Here is a 15,401-nt window from a genome sequence, read left to right as displayed (position 1 = left end):
ATTTTCCAATGCCTTCTATCGTACTGTAACATATGTGACCGTTTTGCATTTGTTTTGGACTTGGTGCATGATTGTAAAACAGTGTGAACTGTCTGTAAAAAATAACAAAACTGCACAAGGATCAGTTTCATCTATAAATGGCAGCTATAGACTTGTTCTGCCCTTGGGGATGAAAACAAGATGAATTCTGGGCTATGTTAAAAACTAGTGAAGCATAGTAGGAGTTAATTATCTAGGTAACACTTGGTTAAATTGGGCTACATATGTCCTGTATTTACCCAGGTAAATCATCTGATCTATTCTTATGGATGAATATGACCTATTGCGGTTATACTTTTTCACTGCCAGGGAGACCTGCTAAGCCTTCTTCTGCTTTGCAGATCCCACTGGATTTAATCAGATCCCATTGTGTTGCCAAATTTCCAAACATCACATGTTAGGTGTTCGTGCATGAAAATCCATATTTCTATGATCATCTTGCGAAACAAATATCAAATAAAGACATCATCAAAATATTGTAACACACGTGTTGTGCTGATATCTTGTTCCTTTCAGTACGTGGTTGTATGTTTACTGTTACGGTAACATTACCAGACTAACTGCTGCAGTTAGTTTTTGGTAAAACGTTATCATTGTAGCGTCTGTGTCGTCCTTCATTGTCAATATGGTTTGGCTGCAAATTCTTGGTTAGCAGTGAAGAATCGGAAATGACATTTGCTCCACTTTTAACTTACAAGCAACAGTTTAGGACAAATATGTGTTCTAAGTACAATCCTTATAGCGGTAGAAGGAAATCATAATATTGACCAGGCGCCAGATTTAATAACCCATTTGAAAGCTAGACAGTGAAAAAGATAGCACACTAAATTGTCACTCACCAGTAAGTGGCTCAAATCCCTTGGCATTTAGTCAGGTAATGAGCACTAATCATTCAAACTCACATACAGGTTTAGCCAAGAAGATCAAAGCAATCCTCTGGACATCCAACTGAGATCAATCTAACTAAACAGTTAGGGTCAGTTAAGGTGAACTAGCTATAAAAGAGTGTCCAGATCCCCTTGATGGAAACTAAAAATGATACAAGACAAATACAAACAGATATACATTTACAACCCTATACAGTATCGTTGTGATCATATTACAACTGCTTTTCATACATGTGTGAGAAGTCATTAAATAGGTTTAAAAGATATACACAGTTTAATGTAATACACAACTAATAAAGTCAACTGGGGGGCACTACTGGTACCCCGTGCTGGAAATGCAGATTGGAAAGCCAATATTCAAAACATTGTTTGGTTTCATATTTATTAGTCCATGCAGGGCTGGGCTCATTTACTTTAAAACTTGTTTGCTTGAATTGCAAGGGTTATTTTTTTTATCTATGTTATTATCCTGCTAGCACAGTGTACATAATGAAAACTGAAATGTTCTATAAAAACGCTCGATCATCTTTGGAACGCAGGTACGCTTTAATGTGTGAATGCTACCCAGTGTGCACAGAAAACGCTTGATATTTTAATGGTGTGGATTCAGCCCCATCTAATGGTTAGAGTCTGAAATTGTACGTCATTAAACATTTGGAGAATAACTGAGGCTAATGAATCGAGCATTCACTTCTAACACACCAATGGAGAGGAGAACTGTAAAAAAAGGAAAGAAAGTAAAACAAACAAACAAAAAGTATGCACTAAAATAGTTGAAATATCAGCGATCACTCACTTTCCTCTGTAATGTATGATGTCATACGATTATTTTCCGTGAACCGCAGTATTTTATATTCTTTCTTAAAAAGGTAATAGGCAGACAAGTGAACATAAAGACCCATGTGATCACTGGATTAGTATACAAGTTACTGTATTAAGGAGTTGCTGTTAAATAAATATTGTAGCTTAATAATGAAAATACCTTCATGTTCTCCAACATATTTCTTTGTTCTGGAGTGCGATCAGGACAGGCGGATAAACTAGAAAGCTTTTACTGCAGTGGTGTATGTAGGTGTTTGAAAGCGCCTAAACAAAACATTCACTCAATGCCCCTAAAAACTAAACCCACCAAATCCAGATCAGTTCCAAGTTTAACACCACTCAGACACATGAACTTGTTTAGTGCCCCGAGGGTCAAAAAGGTAAGATCTTTGCTTGGTATGTGACTTAATGTGCCAGGGGATTGCCAGCTAGTCAGGAGAACCTGCATCTACTTTCTATTAGATGCAATTCCTGATAAAGTCCTGTGTCAACAAATAATCAGGCTCGTTCAGTTGTATATGTCAGCTCAGGAACTGAGCCAGCCCTCCACCATGTATAAGTAATATTCGGTTATTAATTGCATCTATTAACTGCATACATTTTAATACTAGAAATGAATATTGTAAGAAAGGGAATGTACTCTCCATGTAAAAGTCACATGAGAATAAAGAATCCGAGAGACAGACTGCTTTATCTTCAGGTTCTTAGTGTGTCCTCAGCGTTTGTTATGAGACCACCCAAAGAACATATAGGATCCAGAAAACAGATTGCGAAAGAGGAAGGGAAAACATGAGACTGCTGCTCTGTAGCACTTTCCTATTTCAGCTTTTCATGCGTTAAAAATAAATAAATCAAGTAATAGATTATGCAGAGAGACACCTTATAATGCCAATTAATACATTATATATATATATATATATATATATACTAATAAAGGTTTTCACTTTTTAATGATTTTTTGTTATTGATAAAACTGCCCAACATTCTACGAATTGGCGTCAGCTATGAGATTCATTTCGCTTCTAGAGAAGATTGTCAAAAATCACATATCTCTTCCAGACACTGTCTTGTCTCTGTGACAGCTTCTTTATTGCTTGGTGAGTTTTCAAGCCCAAAAAAACCAAGATAAAATGTGAGATTTTGGCCTGAGTGACACAGTGATTTATCAGATTGAAGAAACTGAATTGGAACTTGAGAGGTGTTCAGATTGCTGTTGTAAAACATATAATGTGATGACATAAATGACCAGGTGATATATATTGCATTCAGAAGAAGCACAACATATTGAATAGAGTTTCTGACATCAATCCATGTATGGAACTATTAAGCACTGACAATTGCAGATAACAAACATTTTCAAGAGAATTACAGAAAGGGGGAGGACTGCACGCAAATCTAAATAACTCTTTCCTGTATAGCAAGCGCTATATGGACAAAAGTATCGGGACACCTGACCATTACAACCAGGACTTTTTGAAAACATTCTAAATACATAGACATTAATATGACCTGGGTTGTGTGATCAGGGCAGTGTGGGCAGTATGGACAGGGTATGTTAGTATGTGTAGATATATGTGTGTGTGTGTGTGTGTGTGTAAGGGCAGTGTATGTATGTATATGTCTGTTTAACAACCAGCCAAACACCGGTAAGGTACATCGCTTGCCGTGATTGGCTGGTTGTTGTACGCTGGGTAGAGGGGTAGTCTTATACGGCGAGTATAGCCCAAACTCTATATTTGAACTGGAAAAGTTGGGGGTCGTCTTATCCGCCCAGTCGTCTTATTTGCCAGAATATATACGGTAACTATAAATACAAATTAGATATCCCTTAAATAATTATTAAATAATTGCTAAATAATTGTTAATTAGGTTAGGAACTGACTGGGCTGTTTAAATATTTTAACATTATGATAAAAGGGGCTCTTTAAAAGCTGCTTATATGATAACAGTACCAGACACACCATTTTATTATCTTTTGAAAGATATGAAAGAATAAACCAAAATTCCTTGCTTGCTTCCCATTTATTGGTAATAGTCTCTCAGGAAGGAACAACATCAAAGACTCTTTAGTCTCTCTGTGCGACAGACTTCTAAGGTGCACATACGGAGAGCTGAATGTAGATCTCCACGTTGTTAACATATGCATTTTTGAAGCCACTAGATTAGGTACGCTAGATATTGTATTACACATTATGTTGCCAGGTATGGAAGATTTTCGCAGCTGTGTTGATTAATATGTAACCCCCTCGCCTTTGAAACTGGTGACAGTAACTAGTACTTGAACACACTGGCACATCATACCTTACAGTTTGTTAACAACTATTAGATCAGGTGCCAATTTGGTAGGTTAACCAACTTATTTGAAACTTCCAAGCATCACTTGGCTAATTCTTCTGTCGAAATACAGAATACCTGGTCCTGTGTAATAAATTATAAACAAAAACTGTAGTGTTGAATATCTGGAGATGGGATGTCAGATTTAATTGGGCAAAGTATAATGCAAAAATGGCAGATCAAATACAAAGAGCAACAAACATTAGGAGACAAGAAGTCATGAAGTACTAAGAACCACAGAGGAATGACTAGTTTCCACTAGTTGTCACCTATAACCCACAATTTGAGGCTCAGAAAAACCATACACTACAAATGGAAGAGCATCTTTAAAAACAATGTTTTAAAGAAAGCAACCCCGAAACAGATGGTAGTAAAGGATGCCCCACGTAGACCAACAATAAATGGGACTCCTTCATGTCTTCAAAAGAGGTGTGAAACGTGTATATGCAAGAGGCATGATGACACTATCCCAAGCAGGCCTACACCATAAAATCAACTCTGCCTTCTGCAGATTGTGTACGGTGTTCCAGCACATATGCTCAGTCATAGCAAAGCTTTGACACCCATAGTACAGGTTTAAAGAGTGCGTTTATATCACATTATCAACACACAATTTAATGCTATCACATAGTTTGGGAGAGTTTATAACAGCATAAGAGACTGCTTGTATCAAATGCTACATCTCACACGGACACACTAAAGCAATCATAAATCTGCATTTCCGCCTGACATCCCTGTGCTAATCTTAGTTCATAATTTCTTGGTATTATGGTATAAATACCGGTACATGAGCAAGTCCAGCCCCAAATGTATATGTGGCACCTAAATCGCCTTGAAAGCTTGCAATCTAATGCAATCTAATTCAGCTAATTGTATAATTTTCACCAAATTTGCACTATACCTTTAGGTTAGTATTGGTGAAATTAAATATTTTTAAATCACCACTTTTAGTTTGCATTGTGAAGGGTCTACGCCTGTGAGTTTCAAGATTTGGCCAAGGTTAATGAGATGACATTCAATAATATCTGCATTATGCATGGCCAATCCAACCAAATCCACTGTGTTGGCCTTTCATAAATGTTTCAGAAATGTTTTGACTGACTACAAACTCCCAGTTTAGACGATGAACCCTCAAAACAGTCAGAAAGAAACCAAGAGTTTGCAAGCTAGGTGAGAATCCACTTCCCTGTGCGTGTAAATGTGCCAACCCCAGTTTATACAAGCGTTAAGGGAGGATTTTTCATAAAGGAAATTTAATTTATTGTGCTATGCACTTTACAGGGCCAGCTTAACCCTTCTAGCAGGAGAAGCTTTCTGACTCTGGACTTTAAAATGCATACAAATGTCAGGGAATTGAAATTATGAACTCAATTGTAACCTCCTGGTATTCTGAAAAATAAGAAGTATTGTTTAGATGGATCATTACATATATTTTTTTATTTTTATTGGCTGAATAACATTAGATTGCAAGCCATTAAGACTACTTAGACCTCATTATAATGTGCCTGAAAAAGAGACCTAAGTAGTCATGAATGCAATTAATTTAGACACTAGAAGTATAATCTTATTCTATATCAAATAATCAAATAATTATATATCAAATAATACAGTAATAAAATGATTTTCACTGGATAGGATAACTGGATTACATTTGGTATAATTTATCTGCTAATAAACCAATGTTCTTATTACGTGTTCATTAAATCATAAAAGCAATTTAGTTTACGATGTTAGAACGATGTTACGATATATATATAATACATAATATAATTATGTTCTAAAGCAAATTTATCCCTCTTTCTAAAGCCCAAACATTACAGTTTAGTGACTTGGTGTTTATGGAATACATGTTTTTATGGAAAAAATAATAAGAAATTATATATATATATATATATATATATATATATATATATATATATATATATATATATATATATATATATATTACATGTATACCTTAGAAGCATCCAGTTATGCCTATTGTTAAGCTGATAATTGTTGCTAATTGGGTAAGAGAGCTTTTCAAAGAGTCTGGTAAGTTGATTAGATAACTCTAGTTGTACTACACTGAACTGAATCTTTAAACTGATTTAAAACAAAACCAATTACACTGATTTAAAACAATTTGAATAAAATAAATGTTTTACCCAAGGCTTCATCTTTAATGTTGGCAGTTTCACCCCATTTCCACAGTAGTTTCGATATATATATATATATATATATATATATATATATATATTTTTCTCTCTGTTGGCTCCCCCTTAACTTATTAACTGAACAAATAAGTGCAAAATATGCACAAAATTATTATAACTTTCTATTTAGCCATATTGTTTTAAATGTTTTCATGTAACTCTGTTTGACAGATGTCATCTATGCAGTGGCTATATGGAGACCACACAATGATGGAGACAATTGAGAAAAAACGTTCTTTGTGTAGAGAGATTAAAGCAAGACAAAAAAACGAAAAGGGACTGTGTAAACAAGAAAGCATGCCCATCCTTCCAAGCTGGAAAAAGACCAACGGCTCCAAAAAATACAGTCCTCCTCCATATTCCAAACAACAAACTGTGTTCTGGGATACAGCTATATGACACAGGCCTTGTCTGAAGAATTCTCCACATGGTACTAAGGTTTGAAATGTGCAGGTAGCAACCCCAATGAAATTGACCGTTGGTAAAAACATGGTTGCTTTTGATCACCTTTAGCAAATCAAAGAAGACAGACCTACCTACTTCAAATCTCAAATATTTACCTTTTTTTTTTTTTTTTTGCAAATGTATACCGAAAAATAATATTTAATGTAAATAAAAAAATTTCTTTATGCTAAAAATGAATACAATCTAATTAAAATTTATGAATAATTTTGATATTTTGTGTAATGTAATAATTGTAATGTTGTTTTAATAACTATTTTCTGTGATTATTTTTTGGTTATATCTTGGTATGCTTTGAAAGTTTTACTGAGACATGCATTTTTGCATTAGTTGAGACATTTATATTAGGAAAGAAGAAAATATATTAATTATGAATATATATATATATATATTGTGTACTAAATGAGAATCTGGAAGCAGGTAGGAAGAATGCTTAAAACCTCCATGTTGCATTTTATATTTCCTTGTTAGTGGTATAGCATACTACCTAAATACTGTAATGCTTATATGATAGGTACCCAGTCTTGTTACTGTTCCCCGGGGATTAATATTCACTTAATAATGTTCCTTAAGACGAGTGACTGTTCCATATGTTATTCAGCTGATCAGGAGACCATGGTTCACTGTGACCAAAGTGGAAGTTATACAATAAGTAACTCGTAATAAACAAAAGTCAATGTATATTTTCCAATTGTCCACAGTACACATATTACAGAAACATATAAAACCCCCATAAAATTACATTAGCCCATCACACCTCCTTTTGGTTGCTCTCCAATGTTCCCATTGCTCCAGTCGCATCTTGTTTTGGCATTATTGACACTGTCGTAGTCTTCTTCATCCATGCCCCTTATGAAAATATTAGCATGTGCATTAAGCTATATGAGGTTGTGTTTAATAAAGTGTAATTTATACAATATGTCCTTAACATTATAATGGTGCTTAAAGGTGATGTTGACTGACCTCTAAAAATGTAGGTATAGATTTCTTTTCTAAATGAGCCCCTTAATTAAGAGATATCAATGTTCACTTACTACAATCAGTTTGTACACCTAGCTCTATATACAAAAATGATGTGCGCTTTTATCTCCCTGGAAACCAATCAGAATCAGCATGAACACTTCATTGGTTGCTATGGTGATAAAGCAACTTACAAACTTTGCTCAAGAAACCATTTTGTTACATTTATACATAACCCCTTATTCTTCAAAAGCAAAATCCGAAAGTACCCAACAGTTTTATCTTTCCAAATGGCAATAACGTGTTCTGCCCTTCTGTCACGGTTTTGCTAATAAAATAATTTCCCCGTTCCTCTTCCTGCATCATCGAGGGTTGCGGCCTTGACAACGTGAACAATAAAGAAACCATATAGTTGCAATGTAAGCACCATACGACTTTACAATACGCATGATCTCGTTTTTAGTAGGATTTATGTTAATCCATCAAGAGTCCCAGGTCCTCAAATAGTAGTGAAATAGTCCACTATAGATAAAACCACTGAATAGGTAGAACACCATATTTAATGTTATGTTAGTTATAAGTGTATCCGAGATACAGTTCATATGATTTCCAACCCCTAGTTTTCTCCTCTAACCCTCTTATCTTGGTCTAATAAACCAGCAAGAAGATTGTTGCTTTCAAAGGTCTAGATCTTTCATCATCTCCTATATACACAGAGACTCAGGGTGCCATGTCTTTACATGCCAGTATGAGTTTATCGTCCAAACAACCAGGCATAGCAGCCCCAAAAATGCTCTGCTCAATGGTATGGAACGAGAGCACGAGCCGCAGCTGCTATTTCACAATGGAAGCCCCTGATGCATTGGCATAATAAGATACCCCTGGCCAAAGCTACTGGTAGTCGTTGTTCACCCCCATCCAAAAATAAATATTTTATGTATGGACATTGGGGGCATTTAAGCACTGGTGCTCTAGGTAACTGCTTAGTGTGCCTTATGGAAAGTCCAGTGTGATTGGGAGGTTTTGTCCTTTACTACTCCAGTTCTTAATGATTGATTTATTTTAAAAAAATCCAACTGGCTCCAAATGGCTTTTGAATTCTACATGGATTTGTCTAGCCCTTATAGATATATGTGAATGAACCTACACAACAGGCACCCTCTAGTTGCGGCCTTGTGTTGCAGATCCCATATGCTTTTTAATTAATACTTATTGTGAAACGCATACTGATTTGACTAAATGAATTCAGATTCTAGGGCTAGCATTTTACAGAATGTTAATTACCAAACATATCCATTGTGTTATACAGTATATATATATATATATATATATATATATATATATATATATATATATAGTTATTATGTTCTGTTGTGTTCTTACACACAATACTCAGTACTCACATACTCTAGAGTACTTTGCAATCTGACGTAAGAGGTTTGTAGTTAGTGATTTGCTAAACATTTCGATATCTACAAGTTGAAAACAGTTTGAATGTGTGGAGAGAAGCAGAAATCCGCAGGCAACGAGAACCAACAATTACTATAAGGGCCAGCAGGGACCACTCATCACTTCCAGGTCTTGTTGTGTTATCATACTAAATTGCCCAAGTATAAAGTTAACCCATGATAGGATTAAAGGTAGTGTATAGGATACTGGAAGTGTGAGTTTGGACACTGTCACTAGGAGTGAAATATTCACTAGCTCACTATTAAATGGGATAAGCCAAATACGATGAATACTGTTAAGAAAAAAATGTGTTTTTTTTTTTCTATGAAGCACCATAATCCATTGTAATGTAAATGCTTGCATACCATACCTTACTTAAGTGCTAAGTGTTAAAAAGTGCACATGGCTGATGTCGATGACCCTATTTGTTGGCTTTATGTTATGTCTAAAAATAGCCACCTGCTAAAATTAAATTCCTCAGAAAAAAATCATTATATAACTCTTCTTATGCGAGGTTGTTCCACTTATCTACCACCCTTCTCAGTAAAAGTAGTCTCCTCCAGACATGGAGTGCACCACTTTCCCCAGTGTGTGGCAGAGTAACACAAGCTAACTTGATGGAAAGCAATGGGCTACCTGTTGGGGACCCTTGGGTTAATGAATGAACATCATGGTTAATGAATGCCATTCAATTGTATCGTAAATGAATGACATTAATCTTTTTTTTTGCTGAACATGCAGATATGAGCTAGAATTCAGGAACATTTCTGCCCCTTCTGCTGCGCCACCTTCACATGTATTTCCGCATTCACTGAGTTATTTGGTAGGCACGTAAAATGCTAATGGTAACATTCTCTAGAGTAGCAATCTATGTGAGTGTGCTGTGATTATAACAACGCGCAGTGAATTCACAACCCCTGGTCTCGTTATCCTTGCACTAAAATGTTGTTTGTATAAATATATCTATATAGAGCCTAGTAGCTATATTTATACACGTGTATTATTAGCAATGTATGTTACTTAATTGGCTATTATACAATGTGAGCTACAATAAAAATAATGTTTTTTTTAGTGTATTATGGCACAACATTTTTAAATAACAGGGTTTTTAAGAAGAAACATTACGTATGTTCAGTGTCATTTGTTTACTGATCTTAAAACTGAATGTCGATAGGTTTTTTTTTTCCGCATTTCATAAAACGTTTCAGGTTCTCCAGAGATTCACATGTAAGCTGGAAAGTGAATTGACCCTTTGAGAGCCGGAGAGAATGCCCGACACAACTAACATGGGTATTTTACAGGCGCTCAAAGAGTTAACCAGCCAAGAATCAATTTTACATACATAGTAAACACAAAAATTTAAATATTCTGTTCTTTTTGTACTTGCTTTTTTAAGTACCATTTACTTAGATGTACTTTGATACTACAGTAGTAATATAACATTGTTTCAAAATTTTATTTCATTTGTTTAATGCATTGAAACAATTTTATAATAATTATGTGTGTATTTATTTGTGTTCCAGTGGAAATAAAAGCAATAGTTTAAAATAATTAAAGTTTGATTGTTAATACATTTTTTTGCTGATGTGTGGACATATGATATGTTCCTTGTTCCTAAATAAAGAGTTAAAACATTCTACCAATGTGGACATGTCCATCCAAAATGACATCACTTCAATTAATGCCTCAATTATGATTTTGTATAGCGCTCACCAAAAAGTATGTGGACACCTTTTGCTAGCAGGTATATATAATCGATAGAGGGACATCACGATGTCACCTTTGGCACAAGTTAGTTTGTGACATTTCTGACCTGGTCCACTGTAAGTGCTATTACTGTGAAAGCATCTAGAAGTAACAACAGCTTAGCCATGAAGCGATAGACCACACGCTCACAGAGTTGGGTCACTGGGTGCTGAAGCATGTACTGTGTAAAAATTGTCTGTCCTCTGTAGCGTTACTCGCTACAGAGTTCCAAACTGCCTCTGGAAGCAACATCAGCACAAGCTCTGTGCATTGGGAGCTTCATGAAATGGGTTTCCATGGCCGAGCAGATGCACACAAGCTGAAGATGTGCAATGCCAAGCGTGGCTGGAGTGTAAGAGGTCTGGAGCAGTGTAAACATGTTCTCTGAAGTGATGAATCAAGTTTTACTATCTGGAATTCTGATGGATCAGTCTGGGTTTGGTGGATGCCAGAAGAAAGCTACCTACTGGAATAATAGTGCCTACTGTAATGTTTGTTGGGGGAGGAATAATGGTGTTGTTCAGGGTTTGGGCCCCTTAGTTCCAGTGAAGGGTAAAGTTGATGATACAACATACAAAGACATTTTACACAATTGTATGTCTCCTACTTAGTGGCAACAGTTTGGGGAAGGCCCTTCCTGTTCCAGCATGACCAAGCCAAGGTTCATAAAGACATGGTTTGACAAGTTTGTTGAGAAAGAACGTTAGTAGCCTGTAAAGATCCCTGACCATAACCCCACTAAGCACTATTGAGATGAACCACTTGCGGGCCAGGCTTCTCATCCAACATCAGGGCCTGACCTCACAAGAGCTTGTTTGGCTAAATGGGCACAAATTCCCACAGACACACTCCAAAATCTTGAGGAAAGCCTTCCCTGAAGCGTGGAGGCTGTTTATCCAAAAAATGGGGAGGGCAACTACATATTAATGCCCATGATTTGGAATGGAATGTCCAACAAGGTCGTACAGGTGTGATGGCCAGTTGTACACATACATTGGGTCAAATAGTTTATAAATGATTTGGAATGGCTGCTGGTAAAAATGCCAGTGATAACACATGCACAAACAATTTTAGCTAACCAAGTCATGATTCATTGGTACCGGCCTTTGAACAAATATAGGCAGGTAATAAAGATGGAAAGATAATTTCAATATTAAAGATTAAAAGGGTAAGCCTGATTACCTGGCACCTGAGTCTGTGGGAGTGGTGCCATTTTGGCTTATTTTCTTCACTATACATTAGGAAGAACCACCTCTGTCAAGATTATTTAGCAACAAGCTGATGTATAATATATAGTTTCATCAGTGAGGTGACATTTATGAAAACTCACAGCACTAATTATGCATTATATAGGGCCACACAAGCCCTTGTTGCAGTGGAATATCAATGGATTGGGCCTTTCATTATGTATAGTCCCATGTGTGTTATGATACTGCAATTAATCTACAAACTACTACAAGGCCTGAGTCAGAAACCTAGGATCCATATGTAAATCTGTTCTATCCAAAGAACATTTCAGAACATCACAGTGAATTTAACATAATGTGACAGTATCTGTGACAGAATGACCTGTCATACAGGGCCCAAAGGTACTCAGAGATGGCTCCAGCCTGGCTGTCAAACAGCACAGGTAGGAACTCCATTGGTTAATTAATCCCATCAATAGGATTGCTGCCAGGGAATTAATTGAAGGTAGTTGTGTCTACTTATAGGGTACACATAGCAGGGTTCCAAGGTGCGCATGCTGGCTGGTGCTGGAAGTGATTCCGGGGAGAACAGGAGGATACATGTGGGTGATCTCTGGGAGTTACTACAGCTCCTTGGTGAACCCGTTACAGTATCTTAACTTCCTTTTAAGCATTGTTATTCCACCCCATTTGTTTCATGCCTGCTCAGCTTTTCAGTTGCTGACTGTTGATTGGTTGAGGCAGCTTTTCTAACGACGCAAAGAAGCAGTGAGACAATTTCAGTACAGAAAGTTGATAACACTGGCCTTACCACAGGCTGCTGCAACCTTTAGCTTTCATAAGGTGAACTAAATATTTCCAAAACAATTAGACTGATTCACAAACAAAATCACAAGCTAAAGGTAGATTCACTAAACAAATTTACTTCTGCTAAAAGCTGTGACAGTTTCCCTTTGTTTTGACAGATACTGCTACAGGTTGAATATTGCATTCATTAGAGTAAAAATTAACATTCCATGAGAATGGTAAAAAAAAAAAAACAGGTTTAAAAAGTAAATCAATACTGCCATCTACTGGTCATTTCCTGATAGGGTCCATACACTGTTATTTCACTATTTTACTTGATATTACAAAATAAAAATGAAAACTGCAGCTAAATAAGAGATTTCATTTCTGTGACATATATACACACACATATATATATATATATACAAACCAAAGGGAGCGGCTGCACACTCAGAGAATTTATTAATATACACAGGCTTTTATTTGCCCAGGTGCTCCAAAAATAGCCAGATATATGAAACCAAAGAAAAAATGGGCACTCATGGGTCTTTGCAGTAAAGTGCATTAAGCACAATTTTATTTCAACCAGCACAGCCAACGTTTCGGACCACCTCCGGTCCTTTCTCAAGGCAAGTGCTGTGTGGCAAAGTGAAACAATTTATGCAGTGCAGTGATTAATGTGATAAACAACAGGAGTGGCTCACCCCACCTCTCAAACGATCATCATGTGGGAATGAAGACTGGAATCACCAGAACAGCATGTGCATATCCCCAGTTAAACATGGTGTGTACCTAGTAAAACATCCCCATGCAACACGCGGAACCTATAACCGTTCCGTTCAATACATTGAATTTCCTTTGGTCATGTGAAATAATATAAATAAAAGAGAAACTTCTCAGTGTTTTGGATCGCATCTTGTAGATGGTAATCTACAAGATGCGATCCAAAACACCAGGAGTCACTTGCGTGATAGCCAAGCATTAATACAAATACTTAAAAATACATCTCTACCAGAAGGTGAAATTCAACTGGCGACGATGGACGTTACCAGTTTATACACAGTGATTCCCCATGACCTGGGCATGCAAGCTGTCAATTAATTTATCACCAATAATCCACTGTACAAGGGTCCGCCAGTTGAGTTTTTGTTGGAACTTTTACACCTTACTCTTTCTTTGAACTACTTTAAATTTGAACATAAATTCTACGTACAGCGCACTGGAACAGCTATGGGGGCATCTATGGCACCCTCTTATGCCAATGCATATATGCATCGTTTTGAAGAAGACTACTTGATGGACATCTTGGGTGATCAAGCCTTGTTGTACAAACACTACATCGATGACTGCCTCATAATTTGGAAGGGCACCAAACAGTCATTTCTGGAGACCGTTGACCAAATTAATTCACTCCCCACGCCTATTCTGATGACATCAGAATGCAATATGGATTTTATTAATTTTCTTGATTTGAGGATCTCCATCTCTGAACGTCAACTACATTTTTCATTATTTAAAAAACCTACTGATCGAAATACATTACTCCACAGACAAAGCTGTCATCCTCCACATGTGTTTAAGGCCATCCCCTATGCACAATTCCTGCGGGTATTGCGAAATAATTCTAATATTGACAACACGGAACAACAATTAAGTGAGATGGAGAGCAAATTCCTACATCGTGGATATGAGCAGAATTTACTAAGAAAATGTTTAACTAGAGCTAGAAAGACGATGGGCCAGGATAATATTTCTACTCATATTATCGGACAAAAAAACTCTGATAGATTGACGTACAATATGCGATATACCATGGCTTCAAAGGATATCTCAGATGGCATCAAAACCAACTGGAATCTGGTAACAAACCTTTATCATTTAAAAAGCAACCAAAGATGAGCTATTCGAAAGGCAAAAGCATTAGAGACATGGTAGTTTCCTCTGATCCTATTCACTGTTATGACACTAATTGGTTGGCTAAACTTCCGGCTCGAAAAGGGTGCTATAAATGCAGTGGTTGCGTTACCTGCGGCCACATGACTCAAACGAAATCATTTCAACATCCACATACAAATAAGCAGTTTGACATTTATCATCATATCACTTGTAAATCAGAGTTTGTTGTATATAAAATCACATGCCCGTGTGGCCTCTGCTATATTGGAAAAACGGACTTGTCACTACGGGACAGAATTCGGGGACACCGATCAGCTATCAATACAGCGTTCCGAGATGGAACAAATGATAAGCCAGTGGCTAAACATTTTTTGAGCAAAAAACATCACTTGAGCTCTTTACGCTTTGTAGCCATTGATATGGTCCCCCCTTGAGAAGAGGAGGTGACAGGGCTAAGCTATTGCTTCAACGCGAGACCTTTTGGATCAAGACTCTCAACACCCTCACACCAATGGGACTAAATGAACGTGTTTCTTTTTCCTCATTTTTGGATACTCGATGAAATGGAGCATCATACCTTTTTATGGACTTTTGCTTGCGGCACTTATGAAATCCTTATATGTTCTGTTTTTATTTAT

General features: G+C 36.6%; 1 protein-coding gene across 1 annotated transcript in view; it reads left to right on the top strand.

Moving 5' to 3' along the window:
• Positions 1 to 7,099, top strand: part of NYAP2 (neuronal tyrosine-phosphorylated phosphoinositide-3-kinase adaptor 2) — a 75,010-nt gene extending 67,911 nt beyond the window's left edge. Inside the window, exon 7 of the mRNA XM_053458913.1 lies at positions 6,449 to 7,099. Coding sequence (XP_053314888.1) covers positions 6,449 to 6,676 — 228 coding nt within the window. The 3' untranslated portion in view covers positions 6,677 to 7,099. The remainder of the gene's footprint in view (positions 1 to 6,448) is intronic.
• Positions 7,100 to 15,401: the final 8,302 nt, after the last annotated feature.

This window comes from Spea bombifrons, chromosome 3 (genome assembly GCF_027358695.1).
Source record: "Spea bombifrons isolate aSpeBom1 chromosome 3, aSpeBom1.2.pri, whole genome shotgun sequence".
Taxonomy (NCBI): Eukaryota; Metazoa; Chordata; class Amphibia; order Anura; family Pelobatidae; genus Spea; species Spea bombifrons.
This window is presented reverse-complemented; position numbering and strand designations above follow the sequence as displayed.